At 44.3% G+C, this 26,829-nt stretch overlaps 1 protein-coding gene across 4 annotated transcripts in view; it reads left to right on the plus strand.

Annotated features, from left to right (window-relative positions):
• Positions 1-26,829, plus strand: part of BCAS1 (brain enriched myelin associated protein 1) — a 57,538-nt gene that overhangs the window by 21,079 nt on the left and 9,630 nt on the right. Inside the window, exons 3-8 of one of the 4 annotated variants that reach the window (XM_053248638.1) lie at positions 634-678; positions 4,884-5,024; positions 14,436-14,471; positions 15,489-15,716; positions 20,500-20,658; positions 22,022-22,087. In XM_053248638.1, coding sequence (XP_053104613.1) covers positions 634-678; positions 4,884-5,024; positions 14,436-14,471; positions 15,489-15,716; positions 20,500-20,658; positions 22,022-22,087 — 675 coding nt within the window. Of the gene's footprint in view, positions 1-633; positions 679-4,883; positions 5,025-12,764; positions 12,831-14,435; positions 14,472-15,488; positions 15,717-20,499; positions 20,659-22,021; positions 22,088-26,829 lie in introns of all 4 variants that reach the window. The other 3 variants (XM_053248639.1, XM_053248642.1, XM_053248641.1) reach the window with 3 other exon arrangements.

Genomic DNA, 26,829 nt, shown 5'->3' on the forward strand with positions numbered 1-26,829 from the left:
ATGCAATCCTAACACAGAGAAACACACACACACTACATCAAAAATGCTATAAAATCAAATAAATAAATATAAATATATATTTATATTTATATATTTACAGTATATTTATAGTATATAAATCAAATAAATAAATAAATAAATATAATCAAACAGGTTTTTCAGGTTTTTTGAAGCACAACAGAAACATACAAAATATACTCAGCTAGAGATTACTGAGGGACACAAAAAGTGGACACATCATGAGCACTGGTGCTTCTATCATACCGATTTCAACTCTCTATGGAAAAATAAAAAACCTATCATCATACTTCAGCCTGACACGTGTCGGTCCAATCTGTACTTGAAGATTTTATAACATTCCTAGGTAGCTTGCTCTTGCTCTGAACTAAATTTACAGTTGTGGATTTCTTCCAAGTCCATAACTTCAGTCTGTCTCCTAGTATTTTAAAACCATTGGTTCTTGTCTAATGGTCCATGCATATCCTTGGTTTTAAGTTTGCATGGCCAATGTCCTTTTGAATCTTTGACTCAAGACTAAAGGTTTTTATTCCAGTACTTTCATGTTGTTGTTATTGTTGATCATGTTTAAATATTGCACATTTTATGGATAGTTTTGTCTTTTTGAATTGAAAGGTTTCTCCAAGCAAAGGAGATTCCAAAACTGACACTGAAGATAAGGTGAGTTTTGTTCATTTTTAGCTTAAAATCAATTAAGGTTGACTTTTCTTTTCTTAGGATTCCAGCTTAAGCAAAGTAATTGCTTTTGAGTTGATATGAAAGTCCCTTCTGCGGTATTATATCTGCAGTATGGTTATCATTATTTCCCACCCTTCCTCCAATGAATTCAGGGTAATGCACATGGTATCCTGCCTTCCATTTAGTGGGAGAAAATCCTCAGAACAGGGAATCTTACAGCACTGTTGCAGAAGAGTGTTCTGTTCATTGATGAAGACTCTGCGGGGAGGGGTGGTAGTAGTGAAGTCTGTGGGAAGTATCTTTGGCAGGAAGAAGGAGAAATGGGAATGCTTGACCAAGGTCTGGTTTCTAGAGGAGCCTGGACTGCCCCACTTTATTTTCTCATAGTTATCAGTCACTTTTTATATCTTCTAACAGAATGAAACTTTTGCATGACTTGAATTTTTGAAGTGTAGAAGTGTTCTTTTAGAACTGCCCATTTGTGATTTTTTTTTTTTTAACTGCATGTTTTATGTCTGGTTACACATTTTTTTAAAGCCCCACTATTTTGTTCTCTCGATATACTCATGTAAAGATGCTAAGCAAGTTATATACAAATAAGTTAAGTAAGCAAGTTGGACAAATGCCTCAGAATCTGCTTCCCAGAGTGGACCAAGGCACCCTTGTTCATGTCAGGGCCAACCCTGAGCAAAGCTTTAAACAACATATGGTTGTGCTTTGCTAAAGGTGTAGTTTGCACATCCTGCTGAAAGCACCAGCCATGTTTGCATTAGCAGCAAACCAAACCCATACAGTATATTTGCTTCCAAGTCGTCTATCTCTAGAGTCACAATCCTGCCAGAGCCAAGTTTCCATTGAGTTTTTGTGCAAAAGGATTAGGGACACAACTTAGTAGAGGTACAAAACTGCTTTCCCAGTCTGTCTGTTTGCCACCCTGTTTACCCCACAGAATGAGAAGCAGTGTCCCAGAAATGCAACATGCGCCACGTACAGGCTGCCACAGTCCATGTAGGCAAGAGATCTCTGCTATGGAATCCGATGTGCACCAACTGAGGTTCAGGCACTGGTTCAGCACTGTGGGTAGGGGAGCGGGGAATGGGGTCTTTTTTAAAAAGGAGAGCAGGCTCGTACCTCCTCTCTGCCACTGCATGCACCTTCCTGCTGCGGCAGCGCTTGTCCCAAGAACCATGCACGCCGGTGTGCATGAGGGCGCCACATGCAGGTTCTTGGGACAAACACCACCCCAGCAGGAAACTGCATGCGGTGGCAGAGAGCAGGTAAGAGCCTGCTCTGCTTTTTTAAAAAAGATCCCACTCCTCTCCCCGTGGCGCAGCACTGAACCAGTGCACGAACGTAGGTTCGTGCACATCCCATAGCCAAATCAACTGCTTAGTGAGAACCCGGGGGTCTCTTGCTGTGGCATGTGCACTGGACCTAAGAACAATTGGTGGAAGTTGCAGAGTCCTCTATTTCTGATGATAGAGCCATAGTCAGCAACTGGGTTTGCCCAAGATCCACTGTGAGAAAACAGCTTGGGAAGATGGGCCAAGGCCTCAAATTCCTCAGCACAAAGTAGCTGGTGATTCCTATCAGCCCAGCTATAACTCCCTTCATACCCATATACACCTGGTTTAGTACTGAAGGGCCTAGAGAAATCGTATTATCAGGTGACCAGAAAAGGTTCAGGGGCCTGCGGCTGTTGACTCCTTACCTTATAGGAAATCCATAGGGTATGGGTGCCAGTTGTTGCCAAGGTCTGAAATCCCTCTGCTTTGAGAGCTGGTCTTCTGAATATTTTGATGAAAGTCACGTGGGGGCCCTCCTTTCACCTTTGCCCAATGTGAAAAATAAAACATAGTGGCTAGCATACTGTGCAGTGAGCAGTGATGTGCAGTGTGCTGCCCATCCAAAGGAATGGATTCTCTTTGTATCATGAATAATGGCAGTAGTGGTGCAGTAGTGATGTACAAACATCTTTGGAGGCACGGAGCAGTCCCTGCCTTCAGCAGCTTCTTTTGGCTGGTGAAGCCAAGATGGGTGACTCACTGCACTGTATGTCAGCCGATGTATTGGCATTCTCTTAAAGATTGATTGATTGACTGATTGATTGTTAGATTTCTATACCACCTTTCATTAAAACAATGATGATATTATTATGCTATTTACACACAGTCTACCAAATGTTATTGACTGGATTTGGTAATTTAATTATTGGGCCCTTTCCAAGAGGATAGCTAAAGAAAAATTAAAAGATATTGTTGTAGTATTTGTGCTGTTCCGAGTAGTGTGGCCTTCTGTAGTTGATGTGTTGTAATTTTATTGATGCCCAAGGTGTCGAGATGGTGTTCAAGTTCTTTTGGTACTGCACCAAGGGCACCAACAACTATTGGCACCACTCTTATTTTCTTTTTCCAGAGCCGCTCAATTTCAATTTGAAGGACCTTGTATTTAGTTATTTTCTCCAATTGTTTTTTGTTGACTCATTTATTATTATTATTGTTGTTGTTGTTGTTGTTGTTACATTTTAAAATGTTTGAATGGTTATCCACTGAGAAATAGGCCATGATTATTCCCATTTCACAGGAAGGGAACTAAGGCTAGGTGGCTTTGCAATGACCCTACAAGACAGGGGCAAGCTTGCCCATCCTTCCTGTTTTTTCAGTGCAATGTGCAGCAATGGGTATATTTCAGGTTGTATTCTCATTTCATGCAGGGCTGTGGAGGTGCCCAACAATCATCTTGGACAGTGCTCCTTACGAGCAATCTTCTTCTTCTTCTTCTTCTTCTTCTTCTTCTTCTTCTTCTTCTTCTTCTTCTTCTTCTTTCTCCTCCTTCTCCTCCTCTTCCTTCTCCTCCTCCTCCTCCTCAGGTCACTCAACTGAACCCAGATGCAAAATAGAGGCTGGGCAGCAAAGCCAGATGCAAAATGGTGGCTTAGGGGGTGGAGTGAATTGTCTACTGCTTCTTATGAGCCGTATACTGGCTGACATCCTAACGAACTAAACATGTGCATAAGGAGGGGCTGCCTGTGGGAGCCCTTGCGCAGCTCCTCCAGTTATGCACACACACTATTGCACAAGAGCCCTTCCGGTTCAGGGTGATCCCCACACTCCAGGCTCCTGTGGAACAGCATGCATGCAGGGGAACGGGGTAGCTGTGCAAGGACTCCAAGCACATCCCTGCAGCTCCTCATAAGAACATAAGAACAGCCTTGCTGGATCAGGCTCAAGGCCTCTCTAGTCCAGCATCCTATTTCACACAGTGGCCCACCAGATGCCTCTGAGAAGCCCACAGGCAAGAGGTGAGGGCATGCCCTCTCTCTTGCTGTTGTTTTCCTGCAACTGGTATTGAGAGGCCTCTGAGGCTGGAGATGGTCTATAGCCACTGGACTAGTAGCCATTGATAGACCTGTCCTCCATGAATTTGTCTAAGCGCTTTTTAAAGCCATCCAAGTTAGTGGCCATCACCACATCCCGTGGCAGAGAATTCCATAAATTAATCATGCGGAGTGTGAAAAAGTACTTCCTTTCGTTGGTTCTAAATTTCCTAGCCATCAGTTCCATGGGACAACCTCTGGTTCTAATGAGAGTGCGAGAAAAAATTATATCTCTCTACTCTCTCTACTCCATGCATGATTTCATAGACCTCTGCCATGTCTTCTGGTAGTCCTCCTTGTGCATGCTTCATTAGTCAGAATGTCCACCACTATATATAAAAGGCTGTGGTGGTCAGTGGGAGGGGGGGAGTCTTTTTCATTGTTGCTATTGTTAAACTCCTGGGAGACCTGCTGATCTATTGCAAAGTACCCACTGATCTACCAATAGAACCTTATCTACCTTCTGTTTACCCCTGCCTTAGGACACAACCCAGAACTTTCTGCAGTGTGCTGGGATGCTGTGACAGATAGCACAATGTCTGAAAATCCACTGCAAGAGTACATACAATAGTGAAAATTGTTTCAAAGTGATATCTCAATGCTTAGGGGCTTTCTTGGAGAAACTGAGAGATGGTTATCAAAAAAAACCCTGTGAAATGCAGAATTATCTTACGTGAAGCAGTGACTGCTGATATGAGTACTATTTTATTGCAATGTAGTGCTCGTAATCTTGCTGATGCATATTGTGAGTGAAAGTAAAATGGAGTATGTAATGAAAACTTTGAACCATATGTTTGAACCATGAACAAAGGGATCTCAAACAGGCAAGAGCCATGGCGGGCAGCTTGCTGAGAAGGCAGCGGTCGATTCGCATGTGAAAGGCACCAAGAAAAAGAAGCCAGACAGCCCCAGAATAGGACACAGTACATTTAGCAAACTGTTTAGGCATAAGGTCGGTATTAGTGAGTAACCAAAACCGAACCCTGAGTTGCAACAGACAAGTTAACTCAAAGTGCAACCCTACATGGTTGAGTCCCCCTAGGTTCAGTGGGATTTACTCTCTGGTCAGCAGCTGACATCCAGACTCAGCAGAACTATGCAGAAGTTACTCTAAAGGACTACTAAATTTCAATAGGGCTTCCTCTAGTCAATTTAGTCAGTGTCTTTCACTGCAGCTGCTGCAGTCAGTGTTTAGGACGCTGGGACCTGTGTAAATTTGCCCCTTGAGTAACATCTGTGAATTCAGGGTTCAGGAAAGAAAGAAAAAACCTCTCACTACATAATATTTTTAATTTCCTGTGTAAGAAGTCCATCTCACTAACCCTACCCCACTAAATCCATGTTGCCTTTAACCGGAACATAGATCTGACAAACAATGAAGAGTTGTTGTTGTTTTTAAGTAGCAGATCATGTGCCTTATTTGATAAGACTTAGAACTTAAAGTGTTCATAGAACTTCACTTATATTGAGTGGGTTCACCTGGTCCACCAACAAGTATGTTGAGGTGTGGGGTGGGTCCTCTCTTTCCCAGGGAGCATGTGTTCCCGGCAGGCATGTCCTGCAAACCCACTGAAGTCTGGTTCCCGAGCCTTCTGCCTTCTGCCTGACATTCCCTGCCCATTTGTACTCAACATTTGAAGTTGGGTGGAGAATGTCAGGTGGATGTTGGGCTGAAGGCTCAGGAACCAGACTTTGGAGGGTTCACATGACTTGCCTGCTGGGAGCACGCAATTCCCAGAAGGTTCCCTTCAACTCACTTGCCAGCAGATTGCATGAAGCTGCTCATTGTCTTAGTCATCTTTGCAGCAAGGAGGCATGTTGCAAATAGTGGGGCTGCAGCTAAGAAAATAGTGGCTGACATGTTCCACAGTGAGACATGGGTGGTGCACACCCACCTGCGCTGCTGTGGGACTCTAACACACATGATGGTGCTGCTGCACAAGAGGGCTGTTCCAATCTAGCTCAAATTGCTTGAATGCACATTGCATGCTACTTGCGCTGGGGAATAACGCAAGTGGTATGTGGCCTGCAATCCCTCAAGGATGAGCTGTGACGGAAGAGCTGTCTGGCTCAGCAGTGTCGCCACATGTGCTAGAGCCCTGCAGCAGTGTGGGTGGGTCTGCATTCAGCTGCAGAACATATTAGCCAGTAACTTGCCTAAAGCCATCAAGTGTTCATGATATTTAAACCTAGGGTTTGTCAGGTCACATTCTGCTACCCCAGCTCCCATGTTAGGGAGAACCTTTGAGTAGGTGAAGTTGCTTTAAATTGAGTCAGACCATCAGTTCTTCTAGCTCAATATTTTCTACGTTGACTCCAAGATGCCAGGCTCTACCTGGAGATGCTCCACCACTGAGCTACAGTTCCCTGGAGTCATAACAACATTTTGCTAGAAGGGAATGTGACATCATCGTTGACGGAGGGCCAACTTACACGCACCCATAACTTCAGATCCCAATGACAGATTCATGTTGGTTCCCTGTTGGGTTGGCACAGTGCCAATCTGGGCTTCTCGAAAAAGCCTGGGTTCTCCCAACACATTCTGCAGGAGCACGTGCGTGGCGGGAATCTCCCGTTCTAGTCTCAGTAACATTCGATTGATTGTGAGAGCTGGCCCATATTGCTGCAATATTTCTGCTTAAGCAGTGAACAGCCTTCATTAATGGTTACAACTGACTCCCATTCACTGTTAAAGTGCGTGCAAAGGAGAACTGTCCAGTGAGTTATATTTTGAGGCTCTGATATGGACATGTGTATAGAGATGTGATACAGAGATGTGTGTGATGGAAAGCTAAGCTGTGGCAATCACTGATTCTTCTTCTTTCCTCTCCCCCCATCCCCACATAGTCATTTTTTAAGCGTTCAGAACACCTGCTGAATGTAAAGGAGGAAGCAATCTGCAGACTCAATGCTGATACTATCCCTGGCTGATTCTGCTTGCAGATTTGCCTTGTGTAGGCACAGAATGCATTTGCAATGACCTTTTAAAAAAGCAGCCATTTACTGCTACATTAACTTTAGCAGTAAAATACTTCACTTGTTTGCATTGCCATCCCAGTGGGGAGTAAGCTACTACTGTTTCTCTCTGCTTTGTCTCCAGCTTGAGAATGATAACATCTGTCCCATAATCCTTTGCATTAAGTAAGCGGGCATGGGTGATGCTGCTTTTCTAAGAAATGCTCTGGCTTCACCCAACTATTTCTGCCTAGAAGGAGAGAAGTAGTTACTCTCCTCTCCTAAACTGTTCAAGCTGGCTGCCTTTGGACATAACACGGAACCGCACCAACCCTCCCCCTGCTCTCCTGTCTGCATTCAGACCAAATGGAGAGCTTCCTCTCTGCAATCTTGCTGACTGCAGAGAGGAGGGGGAACTAGCTATTGGGGCTTCCTTCTTTTCTGAAGGACAGCCCCGGCAGCCAATAGCAGCCGGAGTGAGGGAGGAGCTTCCTCCCTCTCCGGTTGCAGGAGGGGAAAACTGTGAAGCCAGCATTTGGATGGATGTAACGCTGGAACCACAGAACTGGAGTTGGAGGCAGCAAAACTGAGTGAATACCTAAGTAGAGCTTGGGGAGGGAAACCACCGGTCCATTTCTCAATGAAACAGAAGTTGTCTGCACTTGGACATACAGCTAACGAAACCAGAGGTGAAGGGACCTCTGGTTTCGTGTTATGTGCATATTCGGCCAATGTCGCTTTCTAGTGAGAAAGGAGAGGAGAGGAGAGCTGGTCTTGTGGTAGCAAGCATGACTTGTCCCTTTAACTAAGCAGGGTCCACCTGGTTGCATATGAATGGGAGACTTGATGTGTGAGCATATTCCCCTCAGGGATGGGGCTGCTCTGAGAAGAGCAGAAGGTTCCAAGTTCCCACCCAGCAGAGCCGGATTAACCTAGTAGCAAAAGTAGTATTTGCTATGGGCCCCGCATTTTTGAGGGCCCCGCACTAAATGCTTGCAAGCTTTTCTCCTATTCCTATCTCCTCTTGTGTCTGGAGATCTCTCTGCTTCTGCAGTCTGCCCTAAGCGGGAAAAGTGCCGTTGCGGTCTTGCTCACCGGTCACCCAGGCCTCGCAGCTTCACTCATTCCTGTTGAAGGGAAAGTTCACTTTGCTGCCCAGGCAGTGCTCCAAATGGTGAAGAGCTGGGGATTTTAGCAGCCTGAAAGAAATAGCCTGTCCATTGGCTCTTGGAAATTTCTTGTCACATTTGCTTTCCTTACAATGCTGGATGAGATGGTGGTGCCCATGTCCCACTGCCCCTCCCCCTGGTACCCTGAAAGGTGCTAATAGCCTTATCCACTGTTTGCACATTAAAATAGTAGCCTTTAAAAAAGCCAATCCAAGGAAAAACCATCTGCTGTTAATATCAGAGCAAGATTTACTCTGGGGATGAATTTGAATAAGAATATTTGTTTTCATTTGTTTCATTCATTCATTCATTCACGACTCAGTGAATTACTTTACTATGCAAGTAAATAATTTATGTTTTAATATTTATGTGCATTTTAAAAATTTAGGGCCCCTTTATAACATATGCTACAGGCCCCGCACTAGCTTAATCCGGCCCTGCCACCCTGGCATCTCCATTATAGGGCTGAGAGAGATTCCTGCCTGCAACCTTGCAGAAGCCGCTGCCAGTCTGTGAAGACAATACTGAGCGAGAAGGACCCATGGTTTGACTCAGTATATGGCAGCTTTCTATGTTCCTAGCAGTCTGGAAGAAGCTTCAGCAAGCTACTTCTGTGTATTTTTCCACGGGCACTGAGCAATATCACTGGTCACATGCAAACCATACAATGGTAGAAGAACATCCAGCAGTAAAGTACCAGTTTGAATGCTTAATTATGAAGAACTTACTCTGATCATAGGATCTGGCTTCCTGGCCAAAGCCCCACTAATGTATTCTTTAAAATGTGCACATAAATCAATATATTTGTCTATTGATAAGTGGGGACTTGGAAGAAATGAATGGCAGCATTATATCCTCAGGAATGCATCAGGACAAAGACCCTTGGGCTGTGGCTGGAAAATGAAATGAACCTCATGCACAAATTCCACCCAGACACCCACATGGAATTTTTGTGAGTAGGGGGCTTGTATAACAAGTACATTTATTTGGAATGGAATGGTGCTTAGAAAGGCACTTAGGGTCGTTTTAGGAGAAAATGCATAGTATTTTTATTCTTTTTATATAGAGAAAGAAAAAGAAAGATGCACACATTCCCCTGAAAGGCATGTCATATAACAGTTATAACCAGGATTAGGCAACCCTGGCTCTCCTCCAGCTGTTCCTGAACTACTGCTCTCACCACCCCCAGCCACAATTTATATACCCCTGGTAATAACTCTGTGGTCCTGTTTTGGCCCTAATCATACGGGCAAAGAAAAGAGCCCCAAATAGTTCAGAGGCATTTGCTTACCAATAGACACGATCAAGATTAAGCTTTTTAAAAAGGATATTGATGATTAAAAGGCATGATGGCAAAAATAAATAAATAAATAATAAAAATAATAAATAAATAAAATAATAAAATACATAAGAAAATAAAACAAAAATAATAATAAAAATAAAATCCTCCCCTGTGTTTCCCCGGCATGTCTGGAGCATTTCCTGGCACTAAAATGAATGGAGCAACTCCTGTTCATTCAGTGTTCCATCGCTACGATGGTGCCACCCTGAGCTTCCATTGGTTATTAATTACTGAGATGGAAAGGGTTAAAATATTGGTCAGTAAAGAACGGCTCAGGGCATCTTCAGGAGGAGCAGGAAAAGTGACTTTTCCCCATGCTGCTTTCTAACGTTGGAAGTGAGGCACAAGTAGCTGTCAGGTCTTGGCCCGACTCCAAGGCCTGGGTCCAAATGTGGAGCTTACACATGAGGGTCAGAGGCAGTAGACATAGTCAAGCCAGACTCAGTTGATTGCCAGATCAGGTAGAACAACCCTGCTGGATCACTTCCAAGTCCTTTCTAGTCCAGCATCCTGTTTTACACAGTGGCCTATTTCACAAATGCCTCTGGGGAGCCTGCAGGCAAGAGCTGAGGGCATGCCATTCACGCTTGCTCTTGCTCCCCTGCATGTCGTATTGAGAGGCATTATGCCTCTGAGGCTGGAGGTGGCCCATAGCCCACCAGACTAGTAGTCATTGAGGTGGCCCATAGCCCATCAGACTAGTAGCCATTGATAGACCTGTCCTCCATGAATTTGTCTAAGCCCCTTTTAAAGCCATCCAAGCTGGTGGCCATCACCACATCCAGTGGCAGATAATTCCATAGATGGACTGTGTGAAAAAGTGCTTCCTCTTATTGGTTCTAAATTTCCCAACCTTCAGTTTCATGGGATGACCCCTGGTTCTAGTGGTGTGAGAGAGGGAGAAAAATTTATCTCTGTCTGTTCTCTCCACCCCATGCATAATTTTAGACACCTCAGTCATGTTTCCCCTTAGTTGCCTCTTTTCCAGACTAAAGAGCCTCTGACGCTATATTCTTGCCTTATAAGGAAGGTACTCCAGGCCCCTGAACAACTTGGTTGCCCTCTTCTGCACCTTTTCCAGTTCTACAACGTCCTTCTTAAGATATGGTGACCAGAACTGCATGCAGTACTCCAGATGTGGCCGCACCACAGATTTGTATAAGGGCATTATAAATATGGGTCAGAAGGGGCAGAGGCCATAGCTATAGTTTGGGACAGGGAAATGGTCAAGTACCAATTTGTTGAATCAAGAAAATTCTATGTTGTGCCTCAGTCAGATGACATCGCTCAGACTGAGGATCCAAGCCTGGAACCACTGTTATATGGGGCCAGGCAGACCTTTACTGGTTCCCCTGGCCGCCTGAGCAATACCAGTTCTAGCTGTTATATGTGTGGCACTGCACTGTGGAAGAAAACAGACTGATAGAAAGTAGACTCTATCAGCAGAGTCCCCTGAGCAAAGAGGCACCTTTTAAAAGTGGCGATTCTCTTTACTGAGCAGGGGAGTGCAACTGGCCCTATCCAGCCCCAGCACAGTGTCCCTCCAGGGGTTGTTGCTGGTGACTGTCTTACGTTTCTTTTTAGTTTGTGAGCCCTTTGGAGACAGGGAGCCATCTTTATATTATATTTTATTTATCTTTCAACTTTTGTTGAAAAGCGCTATATAAATATCCATTGTTGTAGAAGAGAGCTGGTCTTGTGGTAGCAAGCATGACTTGTCCCCTTAAGCTAAGCAGGATCTACCCTGGTTGCATACGAAAGGGAGACTAGAAGTGTGAGTGCTGTAAGATATTCCCCTTGGGGGATGGAGGCGCTCTGGGAAGAGCATCTAGGCTCCAAGTTCCTTCCCTAGCATCTCCAAGATAGGGCTGAGAGAGCTTCCTGCCTGCAACCTTGGAGAACCCGGTGCCAGTCTGTGTAGACAATACTGAGCGAGATGGACCTATGGTCTGACTTAGTATATGGCAGCTTCCTATGTTCCTATGTTCCACCTGGGAGCTGCTAATAATTCCTCTGCCTGTGAGGTGTGTAGGGAACCCTGCATCCAAAGTCCTCAGTTCAAGTCCCCCAGCACCAGCACCTTGCATTGCCCCACATCAGATCTCCACATGGGAGGTGTGTGTGGTTTCCATTTTGAATTCTACAAAACAGCATGGAAAACAGGAAACATGAGACAGCAGGAAGCACCAGACACTCGTACTTCCTGTTACCATTGTATCTCATAACTTCTGAAGTGAGGTATCAGTACTGAGCTCTTCTCTGAACATTAAAAGTAGCATGGAGTACAGGAAGGGCCAGTCACTCACACTTCCTGTCCCTCCCACATCACATAAGTTCTGAAGTCACATGTGCTCTGTTTTTCTTCTTCTTCCCAAAGGAAGCATTGTTTTTCAGGTCTGCATGTCAAATACTAACTTCAGTCCAAATTAGTATTTATTTTAAACTTGTTTTTCTCACAAAATAACAGTGATGCCAACAGCCTGATACAAGCATAAAGCTGCATTTGGATTACAGAAGTAAATTTTTGGTGTGGGAAATTTACACCACATTTTCTAAAAATCCTGTCATTTCTGATCCAAATGTAAAAATTTATCTGTACAAAAGCATCACAATAAATTTCCTCTAAATGTTTTCACCTCTAAAATATGTATGTATGCAATATTCCTTTGAAGATGTGGGCTGATGTCATCTGGCTGTGAGGCATCATTCTGTTTATATATGTATATACATGTTGCCTTTTATTCAAAGGACATAATCCAGTGAGATATTGTTGTAAGTCCCATGTAGAAAGAAACTGACATCACTGTGATTAACTTGATTTCAGTAGCCTGATCCTATGCATGTTATCTCTGAAGTGCTTTTGCATACAATTGAGCATTCACCTAAGTAAATATGTATAGGATTACAGCCTAAATATGCTGGTTGAACTCTGCTTGACTTAATTCTGAGTAAACATGCACAGGATCACAACATGTTTATGAGAAATTTCTGTGGATTGTGCCCTAAATATATTGGCTGATATGCTGCACATTATTTCTCATGGCTGTCTATTGAGAAACTGATAGGTTGGGGCATGCAATTGGCCGAGGAAATATGACTCTCTTGCTTGAACATGTGGGAATGATAGGGAACAATATGCTAATATGGTAAGAAGACTAACTTGTTGATCCTCAGCACCATTTCTTGTTAATAAGTTTCTTTGATTATAATATAATTCGCTTCCAAGTGCTTAGGATCACTGCCTAAAGATTTGGGCATGAAGTTGAAGCTGCAACTCACTCCCAGCAAACAGGTTATGTTATTTTATATGGACACTTTTGGGATATTTGTGGCACCACACCCTGTGGGAATGGATTTCCTAAGTGAATTGTGTTTGTCCTCTCATAGTTAATTATGTCATTTCACAATTATGTCTCATCGGGAAGTGTGGATGTGGAAGCAATTAACTTAAAGGGTTGTGTAAAATTACCAGGAACATATATTGTGGTCGGTGATCATAAGAAACATTGCAAGCAATGCTTTCCACAGGGCTGAACCTACTGAAACTTCTCTTGTCTGCAACCAAAGGTGAATGAGTAGCAAATCAGAGATGATTTTGGTTTCCATAATTAAAAGGAACCTGAGACATTACATGAATTCTCATAACCATTTTATGTTAATGGTGTGTGCAGTGAATTCATCATTAATTGGTTTGGTTCTGGTTTTTTGCATGCCAATCACTTACTGAAAATGCTCTAACACATCCTCAGTTTAGATCCCAATTCACCACCTCCTAGGAAACATTCAAAATGTGTGGATCACAATCTCAGTATGTCAGAGAAACGTCTAAATATTTTGCATATGTGTCTACAAAAAACCTTATAGGGTTCCAAAGAATTATGCTATTGAAAAAGAAAGAACCCCAATGTATGATCTCCTCCTCAATCTGCATAGTAATCAAATATCTTTTTAAATCAGAAATTCAGGTATTATAGTCTATACAATACTGATCAACAATCTGTGACTCCACTACACAGAAAAATATGACACATGTAGTCATAAATACAGCACAGATGCTCCATATATAAATAGTTTATAAGATCTACTGCCAGTCCTGAAAATCAAATCCATGCACTAAAATATATGAATGTATAAAAGTCCTTTTGTTACATAAGATTGAAATGGCTTTTCCCCTTTAATATGGTTTCTATGAGAGTTGCTACAGTGCTTGATACATATTTTTATATCATATGGAGTGATTGCATTGGATTGCAAGGAGTTTGATTTTTTTTTTAATTAACGCCACTGGTGAAGATCACACCATAGTCAAAACAAGGATTAACAAGGATCTCCTTGGACTTTATGACAATATGTCAAGCTTCATGAGGAACATATAGTTTCTTATATATTGCAAAGGATTGTGAAGAATTCATTTGGAGCAAATAGTTTTTGTTGGAACTCTATGAGAAACATCCTTTGGGACTATTCTAAGATTTCACAACAAAAGGACTTTTATTCATTTATGATTGGGAGAAGATCTTATAAACGAATGGACTATATTTATGACTATATGTGACATATTTTTCTGTGTAGTAGAATCATAGATTGTGGATTGATATTGTTTAGTTGATAATCTTACCTATATTTCTGATTTAAAAAGAGATTGGATTAGTATGCAAATTGAGGAGTAAATCATACATTGGGGTCCTTTCTTTTTCATTAGAAACATTTTGCATAATCAGCCTCTATGGAATGTTCAATTTATGGAGGTTTTAACATGATTGTATGAACATATCCATACTGGATCCTTGAGAGTAATGGAGACACCATTTGATCCTGATGGTACAAAATGACAGTATCCCAAATGACTTGGTTGTCTGTGTGTGTGTGTGTGTGTGTGTGTGTGTTTCTATTTTAGGCAAAGAAAGATACCCAACAGATGGCCAATACCAAAGTGAGTAAACTACAACTACTACGAATATTTATATATCACTCTTTAACAAAAGTTTTCAAAATGCTTTACATAGAAAAATAAATAAATAATAAATAAGATGGTTCCCTGTGCCAACAGGACTCACAGTCTTTAAAATAAGTAAAATTACCAAAAAGCATTCATGTGGCTATGCTACTTTAATACCTGTTATTTTATTTATTTATTTATTTTACATATTTTTATACTGCCCAAAACTTATGTCTCTGGGTGGTTTACAACATTATGAGTTATTTAATACAACATTATGAGTTACTAGTTATTTTAGGCCCGTTAAATTAACGGGCTAGTAGACGCTAGTTAACGCTAGTAGACCGCCCCCGCCGCCCCGTCTTCCGCGGGGCCGAGTGCGGCCGCCACCGCCAGCGGGCCCAGTCCTCCGGCCACGGCCATCGCCGCCAGTGGGCCCAGTCTTCCGCCGTGGCGGCCGCCGCCAGCGGACCCAGTCTTCTTGTGGCGGCTGCCGCCACCATCGGGGCAAATCGCCCCGCCGCGGCTCCCGCCGCCATCAGGGCCAGTCGCCCCACCATGGCGGCTGCCACCATCAGGGCCAGTCACCCCGCCGTGGCCTCCGCCACCTCTTGCTGAGGCTGCGGCTCCGCCGCCGCCTCGGCCACACTCCCGCCACGGCGGCCACCGCCATCGGGGTCACTCGCCCCGCCGCAGCCACCGCCGCCTCGCCCACACTCTCCTCCTGGTGTTGGCGGCGGCCGCTTCTCCTCGGCCTGCCGCTTCTCCTCCTCCCGGGCCCAACATGGCTGCCCGTGTCTCTGCGGCCGTATCTTCCTCGGTTGTTCTGGGCATGCGCTCTGCGCATGCCCAGAACAGCTGAGAAAGACACGGGCGCAGAGACACGGGTGCACACTTTAGCCTTTTATTATAGAGGATGTAATACTCATAACACCTGTTTCCATTTATAATGTTGAAATATATTTAAACTTTCCTTTGATTTTACAAATGCTTGTATATGTATGTTTCTAGGATAGCGAGCAGCCTGCAAGCTCTACTAGTGTGAAATCAGAAGCAAACGTCCTTCAGTCACAAGAGATTCCACCAATAAAGCAAACCGCAAAAGCCCCTGAACCTCCCATACAACAGCAACCAACACCACCAGCAGCAATGGTCATCACCAATGAAACTCCAAAAGAGTTGACAAAGGAAAGATCTTCTTCTACTCCCACACCCCTAAGTAAATTCTTTTGGAAAAAGGTATGTGTATAGGTCCTAGATTGGTGCTTTTGTTTGTGGTTGTGTAGCAATTAGATTTATCATTAGGGATTTTCTTTTCCACCCATCACACAATTGTCTCTGGATTGGGCCAGTACTGAAGCCCTATTCAGACACTGAGGGCGTACACAGCCCTACCCAAGTAGGGCTACTTGTGTGGAGCACTGAGATTGGTCCCAGTCTCTCCCTCCAGGGCACTCTCCCTCCAGTTAGCCCAAGTTTTATACCCGGACTTTTACTGAGGTAGAAGGGCACGAGCCCTAGTCCCTGGCCGTGTGGCTGCTTGGGCTGCCTGCAACCCGAACAGCCACAGAGCCAGGTGGATAGAGCACCTGGCAGTGGGGAAACCTCCCGATGCACCACCAGGGGTGAAGCCACCGTTGAGCCAATAGGTTCAAAGAACTAGGGCTGCCACCTCTCAGGGGCCACACCTCACGCCCAAGATGCAGGGAGCATGGCTAAATGCTCCCTGCATCTGACGTTAGATGCAGGGGGTGGGACTAAGGGGCCGCGGCGGTGGAACCCAGGAGCGATGCCGCTGGAGGGCTGCTGCTGGCCTCCCTCCGCGGCTGTGCACCGCACTCCTCGCACATTGCATTGTGGGATTTCTGGAGCCTGAGTTTCATTTCCCCAGCCTCCAGATGGCTGTGCTGTTCCTGGCAACACAGTTCATGTGAACATACAAGTGGTGCAGCCAAAGAAAAGAAAAGGATCGTCGGGTGGGGAAGGAGGTGGGTGTGATCCTGCCTCCTCCACCAGCCCTCCCCTGCCTGGTTACAGGGTCGTATGAATGCGCTTACTATGTTTACCTGCATTCAGATGTTTGTACACATGTACAAGGTTTTTTGTGTGAATGACCTGGGTACAGACCCCCTGCAATGTAGGAAACAGACAGGAAGTGTACTGCTGTACCCGCATTCAGCCTTGGATTAAGAAGCTCTGAAGAGGCCTGTATGGAAGAATTATACATGGACCCCACCGGATAATTTCCCCATAGAGCGCAACGAGAAACAAAAAAGACTAACAACTCCCAAACAGCTGGGCAGAAAGGGATGAAATTTCACATGGCATTCCTACACGATGATAGCAATAAAGCGTGGACATTCAAAATCAGTCCACCCACTGATTTTCAATGACTTTTTAAAAAAAGTTTTAAGAGCTTTCTGCCCTTAAGAACTTTCTGCCCTTAAAAGTTTTCTGCCCACCTGTTTGGGAATTATTAATATTTTAAAAAAAATTTCTCATTTATCCCTATATTAAAAAAATATTAAAGTTGGAAATCTGGCATGGATCCCCCTAGTGGCAGCCTATGTCCATTGCATACATTTGCTCAGTTCTAGATCTGTCCTTGGCGTTCCACATAACATGTGAATAACTCTACCTGCATTCAGATCTGGATCTGTATAAACTATACACAGACCTTATGAGTGTTGAATTCATAAAGCTGATTATGTCCCATCAAGGCACTTACAGATCAAAATAGCTCATTGAGTATCTCTGAGACACAGCTAAACAAAATGGCTGTTTGTTTCATACATATGACCTATTCCACCCTCAAATGTTCAAAGCAGTAAAGCGGCAACACCTCCTCCCAATAAGAACCCCAAACACATTTATTTTTTGCAAGATTTGTTTCTACTCAAAGCTTTCAAAAGCATCCCTTAAACTGAACCATCGTCGACATACGAGAGACACTCATCATTATTGTTATGGTTTTGACAAACCATAAAATAGCCAGTTAATTAGGCTTCCTGGGTGACTGACTGTCCCAGATTTCCTTTGTTCAAAGGAAATGGTGATTGGAATTTCCTCCCAGGATAAAATTGTTGTCACTAACGAAACTCAACCCACTGCATCAATATAGCATGAGAGACAAAATGCAGTTTGGCTGCAGCTGCAGCAGCAGTAACTGTAATAGGATCCCACATTAGATTGTTTGAAAAATGAATTCCTGGCAGAGGAGAGCTTCTGTTTTGCTGAGGATATGCTCTGCTTTGTGAAGAAAACTGACGCTTGCACCTAAAGAAGAAGTGGCTATCCCAGAGACAGGATTTTAAAATGCCACACACACACACACACACACACACACACACACACCCACTGAACCTCAGCTCATGAAGTAAAGAAACCTTAAATGAAGCTGAATAGTGGTAACAAAAAGCACACACACCTACACCTATGTGCCACAATAGAACATCATCCTAAATTATTTTTTTAAGGTTTTGTAAATTGTGGACAATGCAAGTCATTTAATGGTCCTAGAGAAAGACATGCTGTTCTGGTAGCTCCAGGTCTTAACACTCACATCCGTTTTGGAGGATGAATACAACTGAAGGAAGCCCAGGCAGGTGCTTGGCGGGGGGGGGGGTCAGTCATGTGACTTGCCTCTGGGGGGCCCCCAAGGCAGTGGGCCCCTAGACAATTGTCTCCTCTTGCCCTATTATAGTTACGCCCCTGGAAGGAGCATATGGGGTTCCTGCAGAAAATGGCAGCCCTTTGTCAAATTATCCCTTGCATAGTTCCTCCCTAAAATTGAATCCTGTTTATTTGCAGCAGCAAATTCAAGAGGGGCTCCAAAGGCTCCCTCACTGGCATTTTATTAGCCTGCTGTGCACGGCCTCTATGCTGGTGCAAAGCTGTTGAAAGTGGACTGTGCAGTGATTTGCATATATATTGTATGTGAATTTAGAATGAAATCACATGGTACAGTCTTGCTGGACTGTATCATTTCAGACTCAGAGGGCAGATTGGACCTTCCCCACCACCACTGCCTGCAATATAGTGTTCTCCTCTCCCAAGTAAGAAAAAGGGATCCCAGCCTAATATTCCTGATATCCTAGGCACAGGAAGATGGGTTTGTTTGAAACAGATGTGTGGATGCAGCATGCAAATATCTCTGGATCAGGGCCTAGGAATTTCTTCAGGCAATGTCTCAAAGTCCAGTTGTGGTTGACACAATATACATATGGCAATGCAGTGCAAAAACCCAGATGCTAAATACTGGTTGGGACACCCAGCTTGCTGGCAGAGGTGCTCTTACCCCTGGACTTTGGAGCCAGGGTCTCCACAGCCCCTGAGAGGGCCCAAATCCTCTTTAGTCTGTCACAGTTAGTGTAGTTGTCCAGCTGAGCATGATGATGCTTAATTTGAAGTGGAGGGGGGCCTCCAAAGGCCTTTAGGTCCAGTCTCCAAAATTACCTAGGTGCACCTCCGCTTGCTGGAGACAGCAAGAAGCTGGTTTCTTCTTCTCCACAGTCCTCAATTAGAGCCAGCACAATTGGCTACTTTGCTGGAGAAAAGGCTCCTGAATATGAGCTAGGGTTTCCAGCTAGGTTTGCACCTTGGTCGCTCTCATTTATGAAGGTAAACATATTAGCCCATTTAGCCTTGGGTTTTCTGTTTGGCCCAGTAGGGCCAAATTTAGGGGCAGGTGACCCTAATAATTTCCATTATTCTTAAAATTAAAAACCTTCTCTAAGATTTGAGGCAACAAATGTCTTTCTATTTGCTTATAGACAGCACAAATAAATATCAGTTTGTTGATCTATGCATGCAAATGTATCATCTTCTACGTCAATGGTGGATCATGCTTGCAGATCATACATTCAACTCACGAATGGATCTACAAATATAATTTTAAAAGCATGTATTTAATAGTTGTTGTTGCAGTGCAGTGGCTAAAAGGACAGAACTATTGGAGGTGGGGCCATAGCTCAGGGGTAGAACATCTGCTTTGCATGCAGAAGGTCCCAGATTCAGTCCCCGCTGTCTCCAACTTGGGCTGGGAAAGAATCAGGAAAGCTGCTGCCAGTGAGAGTAGACAATTCTGAACAAAGTTCAGAAGATGCCTTCATATCAGGCAGTTTCCTATGAACAAATGGGGAGTAGGGATTCAACCTGGACTTCTTGCATGTCCCCCAGCAATATGGACACCCTCAATGAAGCATTGTTTGGGGAAAGAGTGGCGGGAGTCAAATGCCACCAGCAAGAACAGAATCCCTCTTCTCTTGAAAATCTTACTACTACTACTACTACTACTACTACTACAAATATTTATATACCACTCTTTAACCACAGTTATCAAAGCAGTTTACATAGAAAAATAAATAATACATAAATAAAATGTTCCCCTGTCCCCAAAGGGCTCAGAATCTAAAAAGAAACATGACAGACACCAGCAACAGCCACTGGAGGGATGCTGTGCTGGGGATGGATAGGGCCAGTTGCTCTCCCCCTGCTAAATATAAGAAGATCACCACTTGAAAAGGTGTCTCTGCTCAGTTATCAAGGGTCTAGATCAGTGGCTCCCAACCTGTGGTCCTCAGACCACTGGTGGTCCATAAGGGTACTGTGAGGTCTATTGGGCAGGGGGAGATAATGAAATAATAATATAATCCTGCTGGTAGGCCTGCCCAATGTAAATGTACTGTGACAAGTACAATAAATTTATGCCTGAGCATAATAAATTAGAAATAGCTGTGTTTTTAATGCCCCTTGATATAGATGTTTGTTAAACACGTTTAAAATGGCTGGCTCACATGGTGGTCTGCAAAAGCTTTCTTTGACGACGTAGTGGTCCACATAAAGGAGAAGGTTGGGAACCACTGGTCTAGATCTTAAACGCTGACATAAATGTTTGTAACCATTTGTGATTTTTCCCCCCGTATGACATTCTGAATTTCTAAAATAGACCATCTTGATTTATATAGAATAAATAAATGAATACTTGCATACTCTCTTAACATTTGTAACAAATAACTTGCAGACTCCAACAGATGACATAGAGGTGATAAACACCGAGAGAATGGAAGCACCCCCTGAAGCTCCTGCTAAAGATGAAAACAAAAGCCAGGAAGTTGCAGAAACAAAACCCAAAGGAGATGAGAAGCCTTCCAAAGCAAACCTGAGGAAATTCTTTAAATTGGTAAGAAGAATGTCTTTGAATTAGTGTGGAAGAGGTGTTGAGTATCACCCAGGAGCCATTCTCTAGCTACAAAGATTCTGCATGAGTATTGCAGTGGCCAGTTGTTGTTGACCAATGGTTAGCAACCCCCCTACATGTTCTTGCCTCCTGGAATAGGCAACATATTAAGACTGGTCAGCTTTGTAGTGATGGGCTATCGCCTACCATGAGCGATAAACAAACAAAGCCAAGTAGATGTGAATTTGGTTTAGCAGATTACCCCCAGTGCATTTCTTCTTCAGTGGAAATTATGTAGCATGTCGCAGTTAAACAGACACAAGCCACCTAATGGTGCAGTGGGGAAATGACTTGACTAGCAAGCCAGAGGTTGCTGGTTCAAATCCCCACTGGTATGTTTCCCAGACTATAGGAAAAACCTATATCAGGCAGCAGTGATATAGGAAGGTGCTAAAAGGCATCATCTCATACTGCACAGTAGATGGCAATGGTAAACCCCTCCTGTATTTTACCAAAGACAGCCATAGGGTTCTGTGGTTGCCAGAAGTTGGCACCAACTCGATGGCTCACGTTACCCTTCACTTTAAACAGACACACTGTGGTAGACATCCGGACTAATGCTGTGTTTGTGCAACAAAGTTGTGCTATTGCAAGAAGGTTATGTACCTATGCTAAATCACAGGGATTTTGTGTGTTGTGCTCTTGCACTATTGTGCTCTTGCATAAAAGCTCCATGCAAAACAGATGAGGCATGGCACAGGTTGTGGACCTTGAATACCTGAATAAGGTATTCAGAAGCTGAACAAATGGACGGGATGCCCAAGACACTTCTTGCCTGGGACACCCTTCTCCTGGGTCACATGGAAAGATTTTTCACAGCACTGGTACCTGAGATGCTTTTAGCTTGAGGTGCCAGGAGGGAGGCACTGAATGGCAGCAGGTTTCCCATGCCCAAGCAAAGGCTTTTCCAAACCTTGTTGCCTGAGATCTCCTTAAATGCAGATACTGAAGACTGAACCTTGGAGCATAGGCATCTTCTTATGTGAATACTGGTTTTAACAGGCAGACAGGCTCCAAAGGAGCTAGGACATGCCAAAAGATGTTGCCAACCCTCAGAGCTGTGTGAGGCCTAGATGAACTTGCCTGAGGAGGTGAGGAGCCCCCAAACAAGTCCTAAGGGACACTTCCAAGAAACTATCCAGTTTGTGAAGAGTGAGCTGTATAGTCTCTGAGTTGCGTTCACATGAATCAGCCCCCCCGCCCCCGCTGTTCAAAAAGGGAGACAAAAAAGACAGCCATCTGTGAATGTTCTTTGTAACCAGCACAAGGAGCATGGTAGAAACCCGTATCATCCTTTGTTATTTAGACAGTCAAAAGTGATGCAAGGGTAACCCCTTCAGAAGAGGTAAATGGGCAAGCACCTGACCACCAAGTAAGTGCGTAGATCCAATGCTCTCTTGGTGATGGGTTCAGTCATAGTCTACTTCCGGAATCTCACTTTGCCATGTTAATATAATGTACAGGACACTGTCATGATTATGTTCATTCTCTGACCTATTGTATTTCACTCCTTCTTTGTTTCATGGTACTGTTGGGTAAAAATAAATAAATAAATAAATGAATGAATGAATGAATGAATGAATGAATGAATGAATAAATAAATAAATAAATAAATAAATAAATAAATATCTGGAAGCAAATCCATAACAAAAACTAAAATTCAGAAAGTAGAAATGGTTATACTGTAGTCCTCATGTGCTGAACTAATTGGTTTGAGTTCTACTATCTGTCCACCACCCAAAATGGACAGTATAGGAAGGAGCCTGGAAATTCTCATTTGTGGCAAGTGGTTACCCTTTTTTGAAAGGTGTAAAGCAGGGGTTCCCAATCTTGGGTTCCCAGCTGGTGTTGGACTACAACCTCCATCATCCCCAGCCACAGTGGTTGCAAGGGATGATGGGAGTTGTTGTCCAACAATGTCTGGGGACTCAAATTTGAGAACCCCTGGTATAAGGGGTGAGATGGAGTTCTATAGCTGAGCCAGTCTGTTCCTTGGGCTGCCCATATAGGAGACTACATGCCTGGGAACCATATATAAGCCACTTTGGGCAATTTATGGGAAGAGCAGGGCATAAAAAAATCCTATCCTTTCATAGTATGTATGATGTAAATGGAGTGCACTTGTTTCATTGATGTTGCTTGGTGTCAAGTAAGACAAAGATGCACTGATTATTTATTTATTTATTTATTTATTTATTTATTTATAACATTTATATCCCGCCCCTCCAGTACATTACTGCTTGGGGCGGCTCAAAACATTTATAAAACAGTTACAATATAAAATCAGAAGCACCCGCAAGCAGCGGACTTTGTCTTTCAGAGGGAGTGTGACCCCATCCAAGACCAGATTTACCTCATTACTTTACCAACCCAGAGCACTTCCATCTTATCTGGATTAAGTTTCAGCTCGTTTGCCCCAATCCAGTCCAGGACAGCCTCCAAAACATCCACTGCCTCCCTGGTATCTGCTGACTTAAAAGAAAGGTAGAGCTGGTTGTCATCAGCATACTGATGGCACTGCAGCCCACACCTACAGATGATCTCTCCCAGAGGTTGCATGTAGATGTTAAACAGCATGGGGGACAGAATAGATCCCTGTGGCACCCCATAGGCCAAAGGCAAAGGGGTGGAACAAGCATCTCCCAGCACCACCTTCTGAGTACAACCCCCAAGGTAGGAGTGGAGCCACTGTATAAATGTGCCCTCAAGTCCTAACCCAGAGAGATGTCCCAGAAGGATACCATGGTCAATAGTATCAAAAGTGGCTGAGAGGTCCAGGAGAATCAACACACTCCCTCTGTCTATCTCTCAGGATGACCAAGGCAGTTTCCGCCCCATATCCAGGTTGGAAGCCAGACTGGAAAGGATCTAAGTAATCAGATTCATCTAGGGCATCCAGGAGCTGAGATGCCACCACGGTCTCCAACACCTTGCCCAAGAAGGGCAGGTTTGAAACTGGTCAGAAGTTATTCAGATCATCTGGGTCCAATGAGGGCTTTTTTAGGAGGGTCCTGATGACTGCCTCCTTCAGCTGAGGGGGCACCACCCCCTGCCTTAGAGAGGCATTCACCACCCCCACCACCCATGGACCCAGTCCCTTCCTAGAAGCCTTCACCAAACATGAAGGGCAAGGGTCGAACACACACATGGTAGGCCTTAGCCTTCCAAGCAGCCTGTCCACCTCCTTAGTCAACACAGTCTGAAAACCATCCAATATAACAGGACCAGACGGTGCATCAGCAACATCCAGTTCCGGCACCACATAAATCTTAGCATCCAAGTCAGAACGTATGTGAGCAATTTTATCAGCAAAATGTAATGCAAATTGGTCACAGCGGGCTGCCGGTGGTTCTGTTCGATGGTCTTTGGGGTCCTCACCTAGGAGGCCCCGAACAACTCAAAAAAGCTCCTCTGGACAACATTGAGTAGATGCGATGGTGGCGGAAAAGTAGGATTTCTTTGCTGCCATCACTGCCACAGAGTAGGCCCTAATATGGGCTCTAACCTGTGTTCGGTCACATTCATTCTGAGTTTTCCGCCAACAACGCTCAAACCATCTACCAGCCTTCTTCATTGTCCGCAACTCACCTGTATACCAGGGAGTCGCTTGGGCTCGGTGGGTTGGGAGAGGACGCCTAGGCACAACCGTTTTAATTGCCTGACCCAACTCCTCATACCAGAGGGGGACCAGGCCATCAACAGGATCATCCACTCTCTCAGCAGGAAACTTCCCCAGAGCCATCAGGCATCCATTAGGATCCATAAGCCTCCGAGGGCGAATCATTTTAACTGGTCCCCCACCCCTGCAGAGGTGTTTTGAGTCCACCTTCAGTGATCAGTTCATTTAGCAAATTCTCCACTTTTAGTAGCTTTGCAGGAAACCCATGGTTAGCACCATGGTTCGTGCTAACCATGGTAACCAATGGTAACTGGCATAAAACCTTGAAGACCTGTATTAGCACTGCCCGTATGCAATGCAACCCTTCACAGCTGCTAAGGGAAACAGTCCCAGATCACCTCTATTTCGCCATATGGTGGCAGCAGTCTAGAGGAATGAGAAAGGAGAAGAGGTCATTGAACAGCAGTAGCAGCAGTAGTGACATCTGTAGAAGCTGACTGCTCCATCTCAGAATACTGTCTGTGGAAGGGCCCACTTTCCCTTTAGTGGCACCAGCCCATCCCTTGGATGCCCTGTTCTCATTTTCCTGATCTTCCAAAATGCAGTAAACCAAAAGACATTAGTTTAAATGCAGTACACCAAGTTTGCTTGATCCTGCTCTGAAGTCAATAAGAATCTTTCCTTCAGCTCCAATAACTTTGGAGCTGACTTGAGCTGAATTCCTCAAGAAAAACCTAATCCTGTTCATCTGGTTTTCCTTTCTCGGGGGACACTAACTGCCTATGAGCTAAGACAGACTGTTATGTCTAAATCAACCTTCGCAATGGGAAGGGTTAGCACACTTCATTATTTATAGCTTTCATTTTGTGTTTCTCAATGTCGCTTCCATCAGTTTTAAATGTGTCAATTACCTGCTTTTAAACATTAGTATGGAAAGCCTCAAAGAGATTCCCTGATTGTATCACTTCCAGTTTCCCCTTGAAAACATGTGAGTGCCTTTCAGACTGAAGCAGAGATAAGATGACATTGTCCTCATACCCCAGTCCCAAGGAAGACACAGATGCAATTGGCTTGGATAAAAGGGGCCCAATTTATTAATGAGGTGCAATCAGCGAACAGTGCAAAGCAGACTCCTCCCACCCCAGCAGTGCAGGCTTAACTAAGGCCAGGTTAGAACATTGCTGTCCTCACTCGTGCCTAAAATGGGCGACACACCCTGTTTCAGGATAGAAGCAAGCTCCACTGGCTTCATCACCCTCATTGTCAACCCTGCAGGGTCAGGGCAACTTCAAGGGCTTTACACACGCCAAGCCGCTCAGCCTTTAGGATCTATGAAGCCCTGAAGCAGGTTTCCTGGTGAATCAAAGTCCCTGAGCCACCAAGCCTCAAAGAACCGGTTGATCAGTCCACTGATCTCAAACCCATATACACCTCCACCCACCCTCCACGCACTGTACCTGCCCAGCTGTTACCTAACTAACTGCAGTAAAACTAGGAAACACAGAATGGAGTAGGCAAAAAGACCCCCAGCACGGCCAATACACTGAGGGCCAAAAATTCCTACTTGGCCCCAAAAGGATGACCAACTAGATCGATTTGATGACCATTCAGATATCAAGTGTGACCTTTGGGATGCTTAATAAAAGTAAGGATCTTGGTCTTATCATAATTAATCTCTAAAGCTTCCCCATTACAGTACAGAGCAAGAGAGCATAATGCTCATTTAAAGCCAACCAAAGTTTGAGACAGTACAACCACACCATGCGCGTAAAGCGTAGGAACATAGGAAACTGCCATATACTGAGTCAGACCATTGGTCTATCTAGCTCAGTATTGTCTTCACAGACTTGGCAGCGGCTTCTCCAAGGTTGCAGGCAGGAATCTCTCTCAGCACTATGTTGGAGAAGCCAGGGAGGGAAATTGAAACCTTCTGCTCTTCCCAGAGCAGCTTCATCCCCTGAGGGGAATATCTTGCAGAGCTCACACATCAAGTCTCCCATTCATATGCAACCAGGGCAGACCCTGCTTAGCTATGGGGACAAGTCATGCTCGCTACGACAAGACCAGCAGTATTACATAGAGATATAGAAATAAATAAATAAAATAAAGATGGCTCCCTGTCCCCTAACCAAACTGGTGGTCCACGAGCCAATTCGACTGAACCACCAGCTGTCTGGTCCGTTTGGCCTCCGCACATACACACCCTTACAATCATAGCCCTCGAACCAGGTCGAACTGGTTCCTGGCTGCCAGTTCAAGTTTGAAGTGGTTGAACTGGTTCTGCTCATCCTCTACACAGTGTTAGAATGAATGACAGCATTTTCTCGAATTCCTTTCCCATTTTCTTGGAGTAGGGATTTCTTTGGAGTTGAGTCCATATTATATGTTTGATTAAAATATTTACACCCTGCCTTTCCGCTTGACAACAGGCCTCCAAGGTAGCTTACAATAGAGATGATGGCTGATGAACACTCTGTGGGGAGGATAATGTAAAA

The sequence above is a fragment of the Hemicordylus capensis genome, chromosome 4, assembly GCF_027244095.1.
Source record: "Hemicordylus capensis ecotype Gifberg chromosome 4, rHemCap1.1.pri, whole genome shotgun sequence".
NCBI lineage: Eukaryota > Metazoa > Chordata > Lepidosauria > Squamata > Cordylidae > Hemicordylus > Hemicordylus capensis.